The sequence below is a fragment of the Melospiza georgiana genome, chromosome 1 (assembly GCF_028018845.1).
Source record: "Melospiza georgiana isolate bMelGeo1 chromosome 1, bMelGeo1.pri, whole genome shotgun sequence".
NCBI classification, from domain to species: Eukaryota; Metazoa; Chordata; class Aves; order Passeriformes; family Passerellidae; genus Melospiza; species Melospiza georgiana.
The window spans coordinates 80,318,814-80,341,934 of NC_080430.1; the positions used below are offsets into that span (position 1 = coordinate 80,318,814).

General features: G+C 41.0%; 1 protein-coding gene across 1 annotated transcript in view; it reads left to right on the top strand.

Annotated features, from left to right (window-relative positions):
• MYO10 (myosin X) overlaps nucleotides 1–23,121 on the top strand; it is a 163,511-nt gene that overhangs the window by 79,201 nt on the left and 61,189 nt on the right. The window contains exons 4-9 of the mRNA XM_058029124.1: nucleotides 10,378–10,565; nucleotides 18,252–18,386; nucleotides 19,390–19,514; nucleotides 20,433–20,446; nucleotides 20,570–20,654; nucleotides 21,310–21,413. Coding sequence (XP_057885107.1) covers nucleotides 10,378–10,565; nucleotides 18,252–18,386; nucleotides 19,390–19,514; nucleotides 20,433–20,446; nucleotides 20,570–20,654; nucleotides 21,310–21,413 — 651 coding nt within the window. The remainder of the gene's footprint in view (nucleotides 1–10,377; nucleotides 10,566–18,251; nucleotides 18,387–19,389; nucleotides 19,515–20,432; nucleotides 20,447–20,569; nucleotides 20,655–21,309; nucleotides 21,414–23,121) is intronic.

A 23,121-nucleotide genomic window follows, 5' to 3' on the forward strand; every position in this document is an offset into this window, starting at 1 on the left:
CCTTGCTTCTAACTTCCTCCAGTCTGCTTGACTTCTGGAACTGCTAATAGTTATAATAATAGCAACAATAAAGAGTGTTTGTCCGAACTCTTGTCCTCACAAAGTCCTCAACTGAAAATACTGGGGATTTTAAAGGTGCTTATTTTCAGATCCAAGGAGGTATTTCAGCCTGAGGTGTTGTGATCAATGTGATAACGTTAAAAGAAATAAAAGGTGTGTGTTGCTGAGTACCCTGCCATGTATGCCACAGCTACACAAACACTTTGCAGTGCATGCAGTGGCCACATGTACCCACGCCTGCACCAACACATAAATTTATATTGTGGTTTGCAGTGCTTTAGGTGATGTTGGTAACCTGCTGGGTGTACACATGCCAGCATCAGTGGGCTGCTTTAGTGAGGTGGAGAGGGTGAGGAGGTCAAAGTTTTATTAAAACATGAAAGCTTGCTCTTTCTATTCTGCTCTGTACCAGTAATTTTTTTCTCAGTTTAATTAGTTGGACTGGCAACAGGATCAGTTTCTGTTGACTTCTGTGAGTTTTCTATTTGTAATACAAAAGCTCTAAACTATCTTTGGTATAGATATATCAGCAACTGCATATATATATATAGGCAACTTCATATAGAAAACTGCAAAGTAGATATCTGTCATCATGTGCAGATTTTGTCATTGATGATGATATATCTTGCTAATGTCTTCCCAGATTTGAAGTCTCGTATTCATTTATTGCATGTCACTGCTAACTCTATGAGCCAAGAACAGAAAGCAGACCAACATGCAGAATCAAAAGAAAAATTATAAGTCATTTGCACAAATGCCAGCAGCAGCTGAGTGCTGTTCAGAGTTTTTGCAAACGGTGCTGAATGTTTCTGCACGTGCCGTTGCCTCACTTGGAGGTAAGCTTTGGCTCCTTTCTGTGAGATCTGTTGTTCCCAGTCCAGCAAAGTCTTTGACAGGAGGGCAGGAATTTGGACTCCAAACCTTAGGGTGCTTACCTGTCACCAGCATGTTTTCTTTGCATAGGCTAGGCTTTTACTGTAAAGCGAGATTTAAAGTGAGCTGCGCAAAATTTCCTGCCTGTGCTGTACTGTCCAACTGTCTTACACACATATTCCAGCAGTTTAATACTAGAAACGCTGCAAACAACCCATTTAAGTTGGGAGTGAATTACCTTTATAGCTATTGTTTATCTCTGTAAATGGATCATTGATTCATGGCCAGCCTGTTATTTTTTATTTGAAAAGAGCTGGTCCCTCTCTCACAGGCAGTTTCAGCTTTTTCCCTTTGATGTTTGTCAGTCTCTCCTTTTAAAAGCAAACGGAATCCAAAAGTTCCATGTAGCAGATTTTTGACGGTTAATTCCATTTGCCATCTCAGTCCTGATTTCTCGACTGACGGCTATTTGGCAGCAGTTCAGTGCCATCCAGCTAACTACCTGGCACAGAGATAGATTTCAGTTATGCTGGCTTTTGATTTCTCTTTTCATGCTCTGTTAAAGAGTAATTCCTGCTCTTCCTGCTTTCCTCCTAAAAAAGCCCTTTCTATAGGAGAGGTTTTCAAATATTAAAGAGCCACAGAAGTTATGGAAATCTGGATATCAGTATGTAAAATACTTTCAGGCAGAATTAAACAGATCTGTGAAACTTTATATAAAAATATTTCACCAGTGTTGTAAAGACAATGCTCTTTGGTTCATTGTTTTACCAGCATTTTGGTTCTCCTTTGTGTGTATTTTCTCTGAAAAGCCCCTTCATCTCTCCAGTATGAATGTATAGGAAGGAAGAAGACCATTTTTTTCTTTTCCTTGCTGGAGGGTAAATTAGACCTTCAGACAGTTTTGAAAGGCTCATTTGAGCATTGTGCAATAACAGAGCAGGAGGAAGAACTAGTTTGTGCCACAGGCCATTTGAAATTAAGTGATAAGCCATGGGGTCTCTGCTTTTTGTGAGGCCTTTTGTGATTTGAGCTGGAGCTTTCCTGGTTAAAACTGTGCTCACAGATTGCTACAGTCTCATGTGCAAACTTATTTTCACATGCAGCATTGCAGCCCATGAAAATAACAAAAATCAATGTCTTGTTCTGATCAATCGTGTTTGTGTTCAGGAGGTCACCGCCTCTATCTGCGTGGCAATGGCAAAGAGAGAAATTCTTCAGTAATTGTTTATATGAAAACTGTACAGAAGATCATTATTCTGACCCAGTAAATAGGACTGCTGCATGGTAGAGATTGCATTGTATTAGTCAGCAAAAAAAGTACAGTAAAAACAAGGAGACTTGGGGCTTTTTATACAGGAGAAAAACTACCAGAGACCTGTGAATATCTTAAAGAAGGAAAAATGTCTATCTGATGTCTGTATTATTATCTGCTGGTTTGCATTTACCTTTGACTATAACAGTGCTCTTTTATCAACCTTTTTTAAATTGATTTCATACTTCCTAACTGGATTGCTTTTGGTGTGGATTCAGGCTAACACTTCTAGTGTTTCCTTGAGTAATCCCCATCGACATGGAACAATCTGTCCAATAGGAGAAAATGAAGAGAAAAAGATGAGATTAAGTTGTGAACATATCTCTTAACCAGGTGGAGAGGTCTTCACCATCTCTGAGCCTTCTGTGGAAGCAGAAAGGTGTCTGCCTCCGTGCAGTTTGGGGTATTTACATTGGCACCTAAGGTGACCAAAACCCAGTTTTAATCCTGAAGAAACAGGCCTAGACACTTTCACTTAACTTCCTAGAACAAGGACTCAATGACTGTGCAAGATTGAAGCTGTAGGGAGCTGAAGGAATCTCTTGGTGTGGAAGTTAAGGTAGCTGGGTTACAAAGTACAACTTTTTTCCTGGAGAGATAGTGCAGCCTTTGCCCTTAGAGGGGAACAGGACTGTGTTGCTTAATGCTGTTGCACCAAGGGAAGCTTAAGGTCACATTAGCTGGACTGAAGGGTCAACATCACAGACAAGGCTGCATGTAAGAGGGTGTCCTGTTGCCCAGCAGTTGCCTGTGATAGTGTGAAATCACATTTAACAAACTATTCCAAAATCTTCTTGTGAACTGTGCTGGTGGAATCAAGCATAAGGCCTGGCTTTGAAAAGGCCTTGTTCTGTTATGCCTCAGATCCGTTCTGTGCTCAGCACAGAAGGAGAGACCGTCAGGGAAGTGGTTGGTAGGAGAGGCTGCTGCAGTTTCCATCATGGACTGAAGGACATGGTTTGAAGTACAGCTGAGCAGTGTGAGAAGACACTTTCCCAAAAACAGTGACAAGGAGAACATGTAGAAGGTGGGTCTTGGCTGTAGGTGTCTGATCTTTCTAGTGACATTCTGTGTCATGTTCCGGTTCCTTTCTAAAGGTCCTCTCCTGTGGGTGCTAACTCTTGAATTTGTAGTGTGGCCTGTGTATTTACAAGCAGCTCATTTTGCAATCAGTCCTACAGCTGAACTTAAGAAGTAAAAACCAACAGTTTCGGGGTCATAATGTTGAGTGCATTTACAAGGAACACAGATAGAGAAAAAAGCAAAGCTGATGTAAATTTGGGCGGTTGGAAGTTCACCATGAGTCACCAGATATGGTGAGGACAGCAGGAGCCCAAGGATGTAAAGATGATTATAGAGTATAGCATTTCCATCTTAGGAACTGCTTGATTGGTTGAAAACATTTAAAACATGCAGTTTTAAAAAACATTAAATTGTAGTTTAGTGCTTCACTTTGATTATGGTTTTTAAGAAAGAAGCTTTGCTTCAGACATGAGACAACTGGATTCTGTCCCACTGAAATTAGCATGGGACTAGCTGAAAGACAGGGTATACTTACCACAGTGAGGATAAATCGAGATCCTACCATGAACGAGGGCATTAGTTACCATCCTCTTTATGGCATACCATCACCCCTTCTTCTGCCTCCCCTAAAAAGCACACCAAAATGTGGACCAGCTGTCTTTCTCCTTTTTCTGCTGATGTGTATGTGGTAGACATTAGGTTGTCTCTGCCACAGAATAAACACAACCCTGATTACCACCAATCCTTTCACCTGAAGGAGCTCTGAACCACAAAGGCCATAGCTGCAGTGTGGAGCAAACTCTTCTATTCCCAGGTTTTTCATCCTGACACCTTAACATTTGGTGTTGAAAACATAACAAAGTTTGATGGCTATTTTGTGGTCTTTTGAAAGTTGCCTGCCACTGCATGTTCTGTGAAAGCACTGGTTTTATTTGGTAAGGTTCCTGTAGCTGTGATGATTTAAAGGTACGTGAGATGCAGAGGTTGTGTGGAATGGTGATAAAAATCTTTTCCCATGCCTTTTGTAAAAGTAACTTAGAAGTAGCCATTTGAGTAGCTTATTTGAGGTGAGCCAGCTGTACTGCAGTTTAATTTGAAGTTTCCCATATACTAAGGGTAAGCCCGGAAAGTAATACTTGTGGAATATATTGGCAGGTTAATACCAATACCCTATTAAAAAAAAAAAAAAACAAAAACTTTTACTTTTCAGACACAGCATCAGTTCCTTAAGAGACTGCAGGAAATTCAGAAGTTTTTCAAAAACAGTCCAGAAACATATTTTTTGAGGCATTAGTAAGCATGCTTTTCTTTCTCTAATAACATAGATTTTTTCATGCTTTAAAGAAGAAAGCCTTGAAAGTGCTCTTAAGAGAGTTGGACAAAGTCCTGTTTCTCAATGTTAGTGTATATATCTGTAACAAAAATCTTAATTTCTGTAATTGATCCATTCCAGCATCTCTAGTTTCAAGCTGTGAAGAATATTTTGAGTTTTGGTGGTAGTAAGGAAACAAAATGATAGAAAAAAGTAGAGTAATGCAGTCTTCTTACACCTGTTTTAATAATGCAAGCAGTTTCTGTTGAGGTTGTTGATCAAAGATTTAGTTCGGGAGCAGCACAAAATGTCCTTCAACAGAGTCCTCCACTCTGCTTCTGCCTTCTCTCTCCCACTTTCCCTGTAGCATGAGATATGGAGAGCCTAAGTGTGTGTCCTTCCTTGCTTCCCCCTCTTTATTTATTAATTTATGGAAGCAGGAAGACTGGGATGTCTCAGATGCTAAAAGTCTGTGAAGTACAGAGGGGCACCTTGATGTAGAGAGTGTAAGGTCATGAGAAGGGCAGTGTAGAATAAATTTAATGACCTTACAGGGGAAAAGTGAGCTTGGGTGGAACACAGATATCATAAAGGATCCTCAGAAACAGAAAAGTTATTGTGGAGAAGTTTTGACATAAAAGGGAAGAAGTGCAGGCTGTATGGTTGCTGAGTATGGAACAAACCTAAAAGGATATACCCCAAAATTCTAAAAAGCATCTGTGAAGGGGAAAAGATGAAAAGCAGGGTGGCTCTGGTGTATTCAGTATGTTTGGTTTATAGGAATAATGAAGTGGTCTTCCATTAGGGCAGTTTTCTTTTTCTTTGCTTTTTCATTATAGAGAATCTAAAAAAAAAAAAAAAGAGGAGAAAATTTCTTACTCTACTTCTTTCTCTTTTAATCTGAAAGCCTTTTCTACATGGGAAAGTAAGACATTTCAAACTGTATTTTGTTCCTACATTGCAAACTTTTTTCTTGTATACACGAAACTGGATTTGGATCAATAAAAGCTTGTATGCAATTTAGATTTGTTTGACATCAAACTAAAATAAATTGATTGTGTTTTTAATAAAAAAACCCCACCCTCTTATGTTAGACTGGACTACTCTGACTATATTAAGTTTTACTAGAGTACTTCTGTGGATAACAGCAGTCTTTGTCAGCTCTTGTTTAAGACTAAATTGTTTTTCAGTGTTTGAAGGACTGTGGGATGATTTCAAGACAGAGGCTCAAAGCTATTTGCTATCAGAAGGCAACAAGCAAAACAAAAAGCATTCAAAGCACTGATGAAAAATCTCTTCCTTTCTGAAGTACATCTTTAATTTTGTCTTGCCTTACTCCATGTCTGGCTGAGAAGATAGGATTGGAACTTCTAATTTTGAAAGTCCTTGTAGACAATCAGCAAACAATCTTGTTTACCCTTTTTGCTGAAAGGAGGAGCAGGAGTGTCTGTGGTTTGTGATTAAAAGTGTTTTAGGGGATTAATTAACAATGTAAAATTCCAGTAAAATTTTGAAAGTGCAGAAGGAACCCAACCTTTAATACAGTAATCAAAGTGCTGCATTGGGATTCAGGCTGAGTAACTCAACTTTCACTTATTCTTTGGCTTAAATAAATATATTAACCATGATCTGATAACAAGTTGTTGCTGGTTTAGTCTGTACCAAAGTAGTTCAGGAGTTTGTGTATGGTTCTGCATGAAGCCTTGAGACAGTCATATATCAGGGAATAGTAAACTGCCTTGTTCATTGCCATGGATTTAAGGGGTCAGGCTTCTAACAGAAGTTCTCACAGTATATCACTGAAAAAACTCTCAGACTATTTCAACTGGAAGTCTTCAGAACTCCCCTGTCATCTTGCTAGTGCTCTGGCAGCATTTCTCCTATTCATAATTGCTTTGGAATACTTTCATTAAAATAAGTAATTATTGACTTCCAGAATCAGATTAGAAACTGCAAAGAACAAAAAGAAAATTTAGATATCTGTTTTACAAGCAAAGTGGAAGTGTCATTCTTATGTGAAAATACCTTTTCTGAAATTTCACCTGCTTTGTGATGTTGGCATCATATATAATTTAGAGATCCTGCTTGTGATTGCTAACTCATTTAATTTGCCATATGCTATGTCTGGTGCACAAATGGTGCTCAGGAGACAACACACATCCACGAGCAGTCCTGCATTCTTTTGTGTGTTTCTACACCGGTTTAACCTGCTGCTAAGACGCTTGCATTTGCCACACCAGAAGGTCTGCCCTGCAAAAAAGGGGCTTTGTTATGGGCTGCTCAAGGTCTCCAAGGGAGGGCAAATGGAGGAGCCTGCAAGAAAGATTGAGAGGGAATTTTTACAGAGGCATGTACTGACAGGACACGGGGGAATGGCTTCAAACTGAAAGAGTATGTTTAGGTTAGATATTAGGAAGAAATCCTTCACTGTGAGGATGGGGGCACTGGAACTGTTAGCCTAGAGAAGTTGTGGATGCCCCATCTCTGGAAGTGTTAAAGGCCACATTGGATGGAGCATTGAGCAGTCTGTTCTAGGGGAAGGTGTCCTGTCATGACAGGAGTGTTGGAACTACGTGATCTTTGCTCTCCTTCCAGGCCATTCTGTGATTCTATAAAATTGAGAGATGGTAGCATTCTTCATGGGAGTACACGTATCCTTCCCCCCTCTCTGAGGTTCCTAACTTTGGGGCTCTTAGAGCTGCCAGTCTGGGATCTACTGCTTATAAAATATTGCTACTAATAAGAACTTGTGATAGGTACTGGATGGGATAAGTACTAAGCCTGGAAGTGATGTAGGAAATTATTCTTGCAGCAGCAGATGTTGCTGCAGTGGAGTATCCCATAGGCAATTTACAAAGACTTCTGGAATATTTGTCTATTAACGCGACCTTTTAAAATAATTGAGATAGTTTTTAATAACAGTGCTGCTTCAGCCCGTTGATACTTTGCTGAACTACCCTGGGTGAAGGCAGAGCCTTTGCTTGGGCCAGCTAACTCCTTATCCATGCAGACTAAGTTGTGGCTACCCCTGGGTCAGACTGTGAAACCTGGTAGGTGATAAATGTGATACACTGTGTCTGTGAACAATATGCTTTTTTCATGATCTTGCCTTGGGATGAGGAAGTTGTTTTTGAAGTCCTGATTTTGTTCTGTCCTGTGCCATTATAATTTGGTGGCAGTTTGTGCATGCATTTAACTTGTCCTGCAAAGAAGTAGTACATACTTTAAGCACCAGAAGACTGGAACCTCAAATCTGTACCTTTCTCAGTAGAGACTGTGGTTCTTCACATTTTTGCTGAAAGGAAAAGATAGAGAGAAGGAATTTTTTAAATAGTGGCATGTCTGAAGTGTTGCTCAATGAGGTGATTTTTTCACCAGTATGATTTCTGCTGTTCACTAGGTTTCTTTTATTGCTGTAATACACTGCCCATTTCTCTATTATACCTTACTGAATTACAAGGCAATGAAACCAGCTCACTTTATTTAATAAACTTTTATAATGCACAGTAATGGCTAATATTCTGCAAGTCTTTCTGTCACTTAAAAAAAAAAGTGCTTAAGTCAGGTGAAAGACTGCCCCATTTTAAATGAGTGTATGAAGAAGTGGACTGCTGTCACCTCTTCTGATATTTACTGTTTTTGAAGAGAAGCAAGAAAAGTCCCAATGCATAGCCAATAGTGATGCAGTTTTGCCAGTGCTTTATCATGGAGGTACTGTTCTGTCAGGTACTTACTCTTGCAGAAGCTATAGAGTGATTATTTACTTTTGAAACTAGATTATTTACTTATGAAACTCATGTTTCATGGGGATTTTTTTATTTACATCTTTGCCACGGCATCTGTTGTGATGATGTGCCTCAAGTTACTCTTTTCCAAAGACTTCAGCCAGACTTTAATAAGGGAAAGAGGAAGATCTGTAGCAGTCTCTTTTATTGGTCATACTTGGACTGCAGTCATGTAATTAAAAAAAGAAGCCTCTTAAAATTATTCCGTGTGCAATCTGTGCTGAAATATGTATCAAACAGGGGAAGTTTGTTTTCAGAGCCTTCCTTGTTACTTATTACTTATTTAAGAGTCCAAGAGGGGATGATCCCAGGAAATTAAGCTGTTGTCTCAGCGCTGTAATTGCCTGAGATACGATCTCATGCTGAAATGGTATCTCTCTTCTAGATGAAATCTTCTGAGCTGTCGCACAGCATGGGAGGGTGGGGATGGGGTGGTGTTATAAAACACAAAGATTGAAAATTCACCACTCTGTTAAAGGTGCTAGAGTACAGTGAGGAGGGATATTCCCCTTACTGCTAATAAAATTGTCATGATTTCAAGGGCACCACTGCAGTTCCCTCCGCAAACGCTCAGAGCTGCAATTTGTGTCCGGCCTGATGGAGGGTGAACAGGTGGATAATGGGGGCTGTAACAGCAGCGTAACAGTGAGAAAGGAGAGCTGACACACAGCGATAATTGCATGTTAATTAAGGAGAAAAAGAGGGAGGCAGGTAGACGTGCGCTGTAAATGCTGCAAAAGAGACTGATAGAGGGGAAAGGAAAGTATGGGGGAACTGATGGCCCCTTTGTCTTAGTGAATGCCCTGTGGTGGCTTAGAGAAGGAGGCTGCAGGGGGAGCACATGGGGCTGCCTTTCAGGGGTTTGCAAGGTGCTGCTCCCCTTATCCATCTGTCTCTGGTTAGGGGGCTGTGGAGGTGAAGAGAGCCCCAGTCCTGCTGTCAGCTTCACAGCTGGCTCCTGTCAGTGATGAGAGGATTGGTGAGGCATCTGTCTGTACATGGGGGCTGTGTTGCAGGGCTGGAGGCTGCCCAGCCTGGCTTTTCACCCGTCCAGAGCAGGGCTGTTGTGGCCAGGTGTCAGCTCCCTGCCTGTAACTGCAGGAAGGGCGTTTAACGAAATGAAATTGGTACTGCAAAAATAACACTGCACATGCTGTACAGTATATCAATTAATTTCACATGCCCCAGAAACTCTGGAGATAGCATGCTTAATGTTATCTCCTACCTCACTTAATGGGATTTTATTAGAAAAATGTATTGAAGTGGATAGAGGGTGAGGGAGAAATTGAACAGCATTGTGAGCAGACTGTTGAAAATGATCAGGTTACCACAGCCTAATGAGTTAAGGCGATGGGAATGGGCATAAGCTACTACCTGGGTGGTTTTGACTGATGTACTGTCTAATTGCAGTGGGATAGAAATTAATGACTTGCCAGCTGCTGTTCTGCATCCAACTAATATTAAAAATGTTGCAGAAACCCAGTGGTTCTGGAGCATCTGCCACTTCACACACTTTTCTTAGGGCCTGCTATTCTAAATATTATGGTCCTAGTGTCTACCATGATGCCTGATACTTCTGTTTTAAAAGTGAGTAGCAGAGAAGGACTTGGATACTCTACATGGGAATACAGACTTTCCACCGTTACTTTGGGCTCAGTCAGATTTTTAATAAGTTCAGCAAGTCCCTAAGGACGCATGAGAAGCAGCTGTAGGCCAGCGCTGATAGGCATTACCATGCAGCTGTAAGCGGCATTAAGGCAGGGATTTGTACAGTCAATAAGCTCACTGTTATAGGTGGGGTAAGCCTGAGAACATGACAGAGATGGGAACAACTTTTGCCCTTTTGTTGCTTTTCTTGAAGGGAAGAAATCAGGGAAAATTGCTGGCCACCTTTACCCAAAGGATTGTTACGATTTTGCAAACGTGTGTTTCTGTCTGTCATTAGTGAAGAGTGTCAATCTGTTCCCCACACGTGTGCTAACAGCTCTGGGGGTGCTGTGTGCTTGCAGACCTACATTGGTTCGATAGTGGCCTCGGTGAACCCCTACAAGAGCATCCCGGGGCTGTACGACCGCGCCGCCGTGGAGCGCTACAGCCGGCACCACATGGGAGAGATCCCGCCCCACATCTTCGCCGTGGCCAACGAGTGCTACCGCTGCCTCTGGAAGCGCCATGACAACCAGTGCATCCTCATCAGGTGAGTGCTGCTGCTGCTGCTGCTGCTCTGCGTGCCCTTGATGGTGCGCTGTGGCATTCACGTTGTCTGAAAAATCCCTTCGCCCAGGATTTTTCTCCTGGGAAGCTGAGAAGGCTCAGAGAAAAAGGAAGACAAATTCTTATCTCACTTACTTCTCCTGCGTTGTGCTCACATGTGGAATGTGTTTGGAGATTGTTTATCCAACAGGTGGTTGTTCATTGGTTTCTGCTCTGGATTGTTTTCACTCTCTGGCCAATTAGTACCAAGCTGTGTCAGGACTCAAAAGAGTCACAAGTTTTCATTATTATCTTTTTAGCCTTCTATAAATATCCTTTCTGTATTCTTTAGTATAGTTTAGTTTAGTATTCTTTTATAAAATATAGTATCATAAAAGAATAAATTAGCCTTCTGAGAACTTGGAGTCAGATCATTCCTTCCATCATTGGGACACCCCGCAAATACAATAGCGAGCCTTTCAAGGTGGTTTGGGAGCATGGCTGTGGGCCACATGGGGAGAACTCCAAAAGAAAGCAGGCTTTTTAAACAGCACAGTTTCAAGAGAGTTCTGAACTTGTTTTGTGTCATTCTGTGTACCTCTAACAAAACATTAAATTTTTTTTATGTGTCTTACAATTATATTTAGTGAAAAAACTCGGTTGAATTTTTTTGGGCATTTTTGATCTTCGCACATCAAATGTTACCCTAAGTGTTTTCCCACCAGTTTAAACATCTCTGTGCAGCTCAGTAGTTTCTCACCACTAGACTCTGATTCCTATATGGAGGAAAAGAAAAACTTAACCTACCAGTTCTTGAGATATGCAGTAAATAAGAATAGCAAAAGAGAAACCCTTCCACATTTCAGCCACTTAATTCTGCCTGATTAATCTTCCTTGCCTAATCTTGTTGTGCTTTAATTTAATGGTGATTTAATAGCTTCCCGTTTGAGCCACTGTGTTGCTGGTATTCAGGCTCTGGCTGGGGCCTAGGGTGCTTTAGGGAGCAGTTGGCATTTCAATAGCTTTTCACTGCTTCCAGCTCCTCCTTCCTTCTGCCTCCAGAAGAGCTGAAAACGCAGCCAGCTCTTTTCCCATTCCCCAGCCTGCCAGCTCAGCTGTGTTGGCTCACACACAGGCAGGGAGACCAAAGTCTGGCCCAGCAGATAGGGAGGAGCAGGTCACTGCAGCATGGCCCCAGGCTCCGGACAGGGGTGATGCTCAGGGTGGTAGGAGACCTTATGTTTCCCCTCCCTCTCATCTCTTGCCTTCCCAACAGTTTTGTGATTAGGCCTGCTTGCTGTCCCCTTCCTGCACCACAAGGTTACATGTGTAGAGCTCTTCAGGCACAAGCTGACATGATTTTGTCTGTCTCCCGACCTCCCCAGGAGTCCCTGTGGTGGCTGTAGGACTGACTGCAGCACGGGACAGACAGTGGGACGGAGAGGGGATGAGGCACAGTGAGAGCAGCACCTTTGGCAATAGGCAGTTTGTTCTGACATTTCAGACCGTGGGCCAGGTTGCAAGGCTTCATGGATACAAGGGGGATTTGGTGTATGTTCAGCACCCAGGCTGTTGTTAGAAATGTGGGTTAGCTGCAACACAGCCAGGCCTGCCTTGCAACTTTCTGCAGGCTCTCAGGTCACAGTGCCCACCTGCCCTCGCCTCTAGGCAGGTTCTGCTCTGCAGTGACACAAAGCTGAAGAGTGTGTTTTTTCAGCTTTCTTTAACTGTATTTCTCCTTCTTATTACTTGATACATAGTTCTGTGCATATAAAGATGAGCTCCGGTAAGAGTCCAAGCAAAAATAAAATTCACAGAGATCTTTGTCATGTGACAATAGCTAACCTGGAGTAATGATTTTGTGTTTTATTGCCAGGCAGTTACTTGAGAACACCCTGTGTTTACACAAATTTAGGGATCAAAACAATTTCTGGTGGCCATTGGTATATTTGCCATTTTGTACTAGCCGTCAGTATTTTACCTTTCATTCCAGTTCCTCACAAGCTGCCAGGAGGAAAGGGGATTATGTCCTAAAATGAACATAAGCAGAAGTGTGTGATGTTCCAGGGGAGTCTTCAGCACTTTCTGCTCTGTAAACCATGTGCTTTGGTACAGATAAGCTATAATATGGAGAAGTTTTGCATTAGGAATCCCTTTTAAAATTGTATACTGTGGTCATGGATTGAAACAGTGATTTAAGTTCTGTGTTTCAGATAAGTGGCACAATACAACTTATAAGGGTATCTTGTTACTGCAGAAATTGAGGAAATGTGCAATTTAAATTTAAAAAATTGCATGCCAAATCTGCTTTCCTGAAAGAGCATTAGCTGCTCTATCTGTGAAGGATTAGGAATAGGATTTTTTAAAATTACTGAAGGTTTCCATGGCCTTTCTACAGCTTAGGAAATTCCCTGTTGTCACATATCTCGTTTAGGGCATTGGAAGTGCAGGTATAACAGTGTGCTTGGCAAATTCAGCATCCTGGTCATTCCTGCATCTTTTACTGATTTAGAATTAGACATTGAAACAAATCACTGTACTGTCACTATAACTTTCTTGGTTGCTACTGGCATTTGAAAGAGAACATAGCCAAGTGGAGCTCTTTAGTGTTTTAACTCAGACAAATATTCTGGTCTTGCATTGTTATGTAATAATGTAAGAGATGATGAAGAGGAAGATTCTGTTGCATCTCGAAAACACGGTGGTTAAAATGAGGGAATTATTCACATTCTGATAGGCACTATGAGCTGCTCCTGACCTTGGGATCTCAGCATTTGGTAGCAAATTGTAACAGCCACACAAAGGAAGGCGCTTGGAAAGCTTTCTGATGATCCTCTGGACTTGAAGTGCCCCCTGCTGGCCCCCAGAATTAGCTCAGCTTTGGTTTGGAACTGCTTTCTTCTGGCTTTGGGTTCAAAAACCTGTGAAAAAAAATTAATATTGGGATATTTTTCTGGCTGGGGTAGGGTGAGAGGGTGAATTGCAGAACATGATTAAGAAAAGCTCAGAATATAATTTAAATGTGAGACCATTTTTCCTGTATAACCATCCAGGTCAGAGGTGAAAAGGAAAGAAATACAGAAGAGATGATAAATTGAATCACCCAGAGATGCTTATTTATTGGTGTGTGTAACAGGCATTAATTAATTACAATGCTGCATAAAAAGGACTTAGCAGCCTAAGACGTTAACAAAACAACATACCGAAGAAGCTGTACTCAACTGGTGCATTAGAATATGTACATTGTTGTGAAATGGTGTTTTAACTGTCCCAGGCTAAAAAACTAGCATTTTTTCTGTAGACAAAAACATCTGCATCAATGAATTCTCAGTTTCATTTTGGTTTGAACTGTTACTGCAGGGTCCAGTTTCATTTAAAACAGGGGGGAAAAAAACCCGCCTGTTAAAAACATCTTCTGATTTTTCAGCTGGGTGGCTCAGGAACATGAAGAAAGTCCATCTAATTTGAGCAATAGCCAAGTAGCTTGTCCTGGTGTAGGAAAGGAGCTGAGCTGCCCCATGATTAGCTGAAGTTCACAAGTTGAGACCAAGTTCAAACCTCCACACCTTTATTACAAGAATAGGAAAATAGGTTTGGTTTGAGGTTTTTTTGCTGCTCTGTTTAAAGTGACCTAGTCTGTGCTGAAGCAAACACATGCGCTATTCTCAGATAAAATTGCAATTGATCCACGTCAGAGCACTCCCACAGTGTAAAGGAAGCCACAACCATCGCTCTGTATGACATTCAAGTCAGTGCCATGAGTGGGAAATCACTGTCTGATACCAATTTGTTCTCTCTGTTATTATTATCTCATGGCCTGAGACTTTTTGTTATTGTTTTTCAGCTTGAAAATCAATACGAAACAATTTTTTTATATGGGACCCAGACCTGTGGTGGGTGTGGTGTCCTTGTGGGGCTGATGCACCAAAGTTCAGATGTGCAATTGATGAAGTATATTTGCTGAAGGGGCCTGTTTTGTCTGTGTGTATCTGTCTTGGGGTTTTAAAGGCAGCAGACTGTAAGACCCCAAAAAACCTCACTTGGTGAGACTCCTAAAAGGATTTACAGTTGTTTGTGTACTCAGACACACGGGAGAAGTGCTGAGAAGATGTTCTCAAGGGGGTCAAAGCAACAAAAAACTTCACTGGCAACTTTAAAAAATCAGAGAACTTTTGCAAAGGTTTAGAGCAGCATTCCATCAACACAAAACACTTGTCAAAGCATTAACTTTCTAAGCTTATCCAGTTTTAAGTCACACAGAGCTCCAAGAAGAGGGAATTAGAGGCAGAAAGAGAGAAAGGCAGAAAAGATACAGAAAAGAACGAGTATAGCTATCACTCCTGGTTCCAGCGGTGTTCAGCTGATAGAAATTCCAAGAGGAGGTAGGGTCAAGACATGTGTTGGCCTCCTGTCTCACTTCAAGTACCCTTTGGCCTTCCTGAGCCCTTCCCCACTGTGGGGCTCCTGGTCATTTGGCTCTCAGGAGCTGGGTTAGGGCTTCCAGAGGTGCTCATGGAGCAGTGCCTCTGGTGTGTCAGCGATTAGCAGCCACTACAGACTGTTCTGCTGTCCCTTACCCAGACAGAACAGGGAAATGATTCAGTGTTACCTCCTTCAGAATGAGGAGTCTCTCCCAGTGACCCCTTTTTATGCTGTGGCAGTCGTGAGTCCAGGCTGCTGTGCCCTTAGCCCTGCATAGAACAATTAATGGAGAAAGTCTAAAGATCTTTTAAGTGGGGGCCTTGTGGCCTGCTGTCAGACTTAATATGTTCGCAGTCCTGAACTTAGTGATGTGGAACAAGCTGGGCACTTAAACTCATGGGCTGGAAAGGTTGCACTAAAATATTCACCCTTTTACTGACCTTGTAGGCAAAAGCTTTCTGAGCACTCTGAAAGACTGATCCCATGTAACTGTAGAAGTGAATAGAATGGAGTGGTTTCTACTAAATGAGCAGAGAACATTGTGTAAATCCATCCTTTAGACTTCGTGGAACTGAAGGTGGTTCAGAGGAAAATTTTAAAAAGTAATAAAAAATATAACATAGCAAATGGCTAATGGAGACAGGCACCTTGAATTTGGGGCACTAACCATCAGGTCATGCACAGCAGAAAGAGTGCCAGAATGAATTGTTGGTTTCTTCTTCTGCCATGAGAACTGAGAGGTATCAAATGAAACTAATGGAGGTGGATCTAAAAAACAAGACCGTTTGCTTTTTAAGGGAGTATGGCTAGAAACTCATAGAAGATAAGTATATTGAGGGTTACAAGACATGTGAAAACCAGATTTAGATCAAGAGGCCTCTGAACAGCGAATAACTGGAAGCTGGAAGAACACAAGGGAAATAATCTATGTCTTCCATGGGCATCTCCAGTTGGCAACTGTCAAAATAGGACACTGGGCAGTCTGACTCTCTCCTGTTCTGAGAAAAAAACAAGAGCATGTAATTGTGGATAATGCTAGCTGTACCAGAGAGAGGTGCAGGAAATATTTTTCCATCAGCTTTGAATGAATGGCACTTGTAGAATGGTGTCACCAACATCTTTTCATAAAAATCCTTTCTTTAGGATTTTTCTCCCTTCTGAGAAGCTGTGGCCTTAGCAACAAAATGCAAACAATGGTTATCTGCTGCTGTGGAATGCAGCAGGTGGATCTGTGATTGGTCTCGGGTGGATGTTTGGATTTACTGACCACTCATGGCAGAGCTGGGTCTCACTCTCTGCTGAGACACAGACCTTTGTTATTCATTCCTTTTCTATTCTTAGCTTAGCTAGCCTTCTGAGAACTTTTCCTTCTATTTCTTTTAGTATAGATATAATGTAATATATATAATAAAATAATAAATCAAGCCTTCTGAACATGAGGTCAACATTCTCGTCTCTCTCTTCATCCTGCAACCCTTGTGACCGCTGTGACAGAATGGCTCTCAGTTACAGTGGGGTAACTTTCAGCTTCCATACAGATTCTGCAGATCAAGGGACAGTGGGTGGGGCCGAAGAAGGATGGTACCAGTGGAAGAGGTGATGTCCTCAGTGTCACCCTGTGCCTGCTTTTGAGCTATATGCATAGCTCAGAGGGAATGAATCAGGCAGCAAGAGGTGTGTATCATTTGATGATTTATTGCACTAGACAAGAATAATGCAAGGGTTTGTGAAGCTCTCTCACAACTACTAGTAAAAATGTTATGGTGAGTATTGAATGCAGGAATTAATATTAAGTGTTTCTTCTTGGGCAGAAGAGATAAGTGAAAAGAGAAAGGGAAGGAATACTGAAAAGGCCATCAACAGCAAAATTACATTAAAAACGTCAATGGTAAAATTACATATAACACACTACAGAATTTGTTTGATGTGGTATAAATATAATGGATGAATCACACTTGCTGGAACTTATTGGCATTTATGAAGATGTCTCATTATATTTCCTGAATGTCTCTTCCCTAATTTTATTGTTGACATTCATTTGCAGGAAAATGTCATACTGTATTTATGGGTGGTGCCTTTCTTCCTTGCATTTTACTAGAAAGCATCATTATACTTTGTTGTAACCTAAAATCAGTGGGGCCATTACTCAGCAATGGCACAACAAAAGACTGTGAAATTATCTAGGCTTGCTCCACATGCCCAGTTGGGCTCCATCAAAGTCAAAATTCCCACTTGCTATAATGGAAAAGGTGAAGTAAGACCAAAATGTACCCTCTTTCTTTGGGAGTAAACTGGAATTAGGTACAGCTTAATGAGGAGCTAGGCCACAGCTTAGGATACAATGCTGTTGCTGTAGATGAAGAATGATCAAGCTAGACAAACTTTCCCTACAAGTTATATTTCTTAATAGCTCACAGTGTCTGTTTAGGCTACATAATTGAAGGGAAGGGGTACTGGGGAAATGAGCCAAATCTAAACTTCCCCTTTTTAGAGTGTTGGTTTTGAAGAGAAACTGAATATATTGCCTTCTGTTTGTATCAGCAGGACTGCTTATTAATAATTTGCTTTTAAAAAATGTTAATTTAGCATTATCAAATAGCATTGTTATCCTGTGGGTGGTGATGAGAGGTTTTCTGATATTTTCTCATTACCATATTTCTGATGGTAATGAGAGGTGGAAATTGGATATTTTGAACTCACACAAATCTGGTTTGTTTCAACAGGTATATAAAAAGTTTGTTTAAAGAGCAGGTAGCTCACCAAGAATTTCAGTATTAATTATATGAGTAGCCTTTATGTGTTGGAATGTGTGTTGGTGTCTCTAACTTCCTCCTCCTCCCAGCAGGGCTCCTTCATTAGCTAGATTGCTGCAATGCATACCAAACTTTCCCATACAATTCTTAGTTTGGTCTTTATCCCTTTACCATGTCTTTGGTGTGAGTTTATTTTAACATGATGGTGGGAAGTGTTGGATAATTGTTTGCATTCAGAGAGCTCTTTGTTGTCTCCTAAGTGTGTGTACATATGCAGTCAGTGCCTTGAAATGCTGTCTGGGCAGTTACAAAGCTTAAGGACAGCTTGTGTTTTTCCCTGGATGTCATATTCAGGAAGTGTAATGGGGTGTTCTGGCTTCATTTGACCATCACTTCTAATCACCCCAGTCTTCCTGGCCTCCAGTAATGCAGAGTTTGGGTGGCTGGGTGGCTAGCCAGAGGGCTTCTCCACTGGCCACTGGGACTGTGCAAACCATTTCCTCCTCTGCTTTCAGTGGCGAAAGCGGTGCTGGTAAGACGGAGAGCACTAAGCTGATTCTCAAGTTCTTGTCTGCAATGAGCCAACACTCACTGGAGCTGTCCTCCAGAGAGAAGACCTCCTGTGTGGAGCAAGCTATTCTTGAGAGCAGGTATGGGATCTTACAATACACAGGTATTTTTTTCAGAAGACATAAACCTTGACATGGAAATAAGATCTTGCAATGCAATCAAATATGTGTGTGTGTTTACTGAACAGTAAAATGTGTACAGGAGAAAGGGAAGTGCTCCATTAAACAAAATTACCTGGCTGCTCTAGAGAATTGTGAGCACGGTAGTATTTCTTAGTGAAGCAAAAATACATAGAGTTGTGAATTGCATGAAGCTTTAATGGTGGCTTTCATTTGTGTTTGGGGCTGAATTCAGATAATCAGAGTAATGGGTATGGGTGATGGGAGGGAGATACCTTTGGTTCAGTTTGTGTAGCCTGAGGATATGGTAGAACAAGATACAGCATGGTGAGGATAAAGTGCTCAAGTGGTAAAAGCATTCTGAGGAAAGGGAGGATAAGGAGAGCTGATAAGAGAGATGAGTAAATGCATCAGATAAATTGGACACAATCTATGCAAGCAGAAAAGAAATCTTGGTGTTGACATGAAATTACATGGTTCTAAACTATTTAAAAACAAAGGCAATTTGAGATGCTATTACTTTTGTTTATCTTGCTTCATCTCTGCTGTACATGCTGTATCTTGATGTAGTTATTTTTTCTAATTTCCCTAGGACAAGGACTCCTTGCATCTATCTAGCAATTTTCCTGTGCTGAGATTTCTTATTTCTATCATTTGAGTACTGCAGTGAGAACTGTGTGCATCTTTTGAGCAATTACAAAAGAAGTAGGAAGTAGCAGTTACTACTCTGAAGCTGCAGAGTAGCTCAGTGTGATATTTCTTCCTGTTGCATGAATGCTTGTATCTTCTGCTAGAAAACTGAGATGCCCATTGCTAAATGGAGGGTAATGCTGGGATGTAGGCTGCTGCTGAGTGGAGTGTCAGAGGGGAGCTTGTCAGAGTGCTGTTCCTTTCACCAGCTCCATGTGAAGTTGTTGGCATGCTGGTCACATGTTAACACTCCTGTCATTCTCTCTCTTCACAGTCCAATTATGGAAGCTTTTGGCAATGCAAAGACTGTTTACAACAACAACTCAAGTCGCTTTGGGAAGTTTATTCAGCTGAACATCTGTCAAAAAGGGAACATTCAGGGAGGAAGAATTATGGATTGTATCCTTGTTTGGTGATTTGACCCCTGTTTGTGGGAAGCACATGTGCACCTCCTTGATGGAAGACTGAGGGAGAGCTGGCTTGCCTTTGTCTGTCCTTTCACCCCATCCTGAAATATACACTGTTAAACTGAGCTGGTGTAGGTGGGAAGGGGAAGCAGCAACACCAAATTCACACATGCACTCATGCTTTTGTGGTGGTGTGGGCTGTTTGTACCCTTGGAGGAGTAGCACTTTGTATTGCTGCCCCTAGCGTGACATGGCTCGTGTGCATTTCCCATGTAATGAGCTAAAACAGCCTGAGTCCTGGGGAATAACTTGAGTTGTCAGCCATTTCCCTCATTACTGTACCCAAAGATAAGCTGCTTACTTCTCTGGAAAAGTACTTGAAAGAGCAGAGCTGCTCAATTTCTGCAGTGTGAGTCTGGGTAGGTTAAATCCTCGGATTTGTCCTGCGTTTGCCAAAATCAGTCCGTGAGCCACCTCCACGAGAGCAGCAGAGGTGTGGGGATGAGGAATATTCCAAGGAGATCCTACCTGCTGTTTTAAACATAAACTGTGTTTTCAGTGGGGAAAATTTAATTCTTGAGGTTTTTTCCAAGCTTTAGGGAAAAAACAAAAGCACATGTCATTTAAAATTCATAATCTGCCAAGTCCGGTTTTGATGGGATGGAAGAGAAGGTGTTGATACACTAATATTAGAACTGCTACAATATTATCATTGTTGCTACTTTATTTATCTTGTTGTAGATGTATTGTATGAAACAGGCTTAGCATGTTTTAGGAAAAGACCATGATAGTCTTCCTATTGTCTCAAACAAAAGAAGGAAGATTATAAAAAGCCTCTGCATTAATTGATTTTTTTAATTGATTGATTTTTACTTTATTCCTTGACTGAAGCTTCTCTTGCTGGCTCCAGATTTATTGGAAAAAGTAAGTTGATGTTTGCATTTGCTTATTTAATTGAGTTTGATTAAATTTTTGTCTGAAACTGTGGATAAAAAATTTGTCTTCAAAAATGATCACTTAAGTGGAAACTATTTTTTACTTTGACAGAATCGTGTAGTAAGACAAAACCCCGGGGAAAGAAATTATCATATATTCTATGCTCTGCTGGCAGGGATAGAAGAGAGAGAGAAAGGTGAGTGGCAAAACACAAGTCACACAGCTGTAGTGGTTTCTTGCTAGCAGTCAGCAGTGGTGACAGCAGTGGGGAATTTAACTGCAGAAATCCACTAACCCAGGCTGAGAAATAGGTTATTTATTCAGCTGGGATTCAGTGAGTGTGAATTTGAGCTCAACTTGATAAAGGAACCTACTTAGCTGAAGAATGTCACTGAGGTGACAGTAGTTTTCCTCCCAGCTTCTGCTGTGGCCTTGGGAAAATTACTTGGGGACAAACATGCCTCATTGTGTTCAAACTGAATATTTTTGCTGGTACTAAATAACTCCACAGCAACAAAGATAAATAATTCTGGTTGCTCTAATCCTTTCTCATAAAGAATAAATCCACTGAACAATAGAAATGACATTTGTAAACGTGCAAAATTGCCTAAAGCTGTTTCATCATCTCCCTGTGGGCCTGCTGTCTTTGCATGATAAAAAGTAGAGTTAACTCTATTATGCAGCTAAATAAAACAAACCCCAGCAAAATAACCTCCCATCGGATTTTAATATAAAACCTTGTCTGTGCATTGTCATAATTTCTGAACAAATGAATTGTGAACTGACATAGTAACTTGTGGAGTACTTCTGTTTTGGTATTCCTTTCCACTCACCCTGTTTTCTCTCATTAGATGCTTTTTACTTATCTGTACCCGAGAACTACCACTACCTGAACCAGTCTGGATGTACAGCGGATAAGACAATCAGTGACAAAGATTCTTTCAAGGAAGTCATTGTGAGTTGCTTCCCTACTTCTTTTGCTTTAAAAGTGCTGGAAGTTCAGGTGTGTGGGGCCCACTGACAGAGCAGGGTACAAAGCCTTCCTGCGCTTTCCTCCATGTGCAGCTCTCTCATTGAGGCATTAATCTTACAGGGATTTATACATTCTCAGAATGCTTCACTTTCATTTTGAGCAGGCCTTTATCTTTCCTCCAGTATTTCATTTCTACTTTGTTGTTTCAAAGGGTGCTGTAATTTAGCAAAATGCCTATGTTTGGAAATGAAAAGAATATCTGTTGGGAAGTCAGTGTAAGACTTTTACATGCCTTTGCCTTTCCCTGCATTGTTTTATATTACAGATATATATGCATATGCATATATATATGTACATATATATACATGTTTATAGATGTAGATGTAGATATATAGATATAGACATAGACATAGATATAGTAGACATAGATATAGTAGATATAGATATAGATATAGATATAGATATAGATATAGATATAGATATAGATATAGATATAGATATAGATATAGATATAGATATAGATATAGATATAGATATAGATATAGATAGATATAGATATCTCACTGTTTTTCAATCCAAAAGCTTTGCCCAATTCATGTGGCATCTACTGGGTGGAGTCTACAGTACAGCAAGCAGGAAGCAAAGCCCCTGTGACTCTTTAGGTTGCAGCTGGAAAATGCAGTTGTATGGAGTAACTTATACAATAGAGTTATGAAAACATAAACACAGATTAAAAACCCAGGTTCTGATGGAATTTCTCTGAATGGCTTTATGTTCTCACCTCCACAGCAGTTAGTCCATACTGACCATGCTGATTGGGTATTGTAGCACTGAGGTGATGTTAGATTTTAAAAATCAGATAAAACTTCTGGTTTTATGCCCTTCATCGAACTGTTTTTTGCTTAGCTGTGTTAGGCTTTTTGCCAAACTGATGAACTAATTTCTAGTGGATGCAGCAGATTTTTTCAGTGTAAAAATCCCTCATCTTGTATGGCAGAAGGAAGTGTTGGAAACATTGGTAACTTATCTATATTGTAGTCGCATGCTGAAGTTGATTGTCATGACATTTAATTGGTGCTAATCATGCCAGGCTAGGCAGACCATGAAATCAGCTGGCCAGGTGATGTTTGCCTGCTGCCTGCAGCATGGGCAGGCTGGGAATGGGGCTGCCAGGCTGTGTTCCCAGAGCAGGAGGTGGGCAGAAACTCCCCAGCTCACCCTCACCTGCCTTTTGCTGTTATAGTCATCTCCTTTGCCTGCTTTTATTGCAGTGTAAGTCTTGGAAGTGTTACTGAAGGGAAACTTTTTTATAGGAGACAGGAAGGAGCAGCACAGTGCGCAGGGAGGTGAACTCGTAGTGCTGCTTCCCTTTAGTTGTGAGGAGACTTCTTTACAAAATAAACCTTCAGCCATTATCTCTGCCCTGCTTTGAGTTGTGGGATGAGTCTGAGGCTTTTCCATTTTTCGTTCATAAATGGATGATTTCTGAAAGACAAAATGTGTCATCTGTCAAACACCTGCAGTGACTGTAACATGATGAGTCTGACTGTAGGGCACAAAACAGTGATCTGGTCTCAGACAGGCTCATATTACACCCAAAATTGGAAAGTTTGATCCTTTCAAGAGGCATGCAGTTACCCCTTCTGTGTCAAAGGAAAGTATGTGTTCTCTTGTTTCAGTGTTTCTTTTA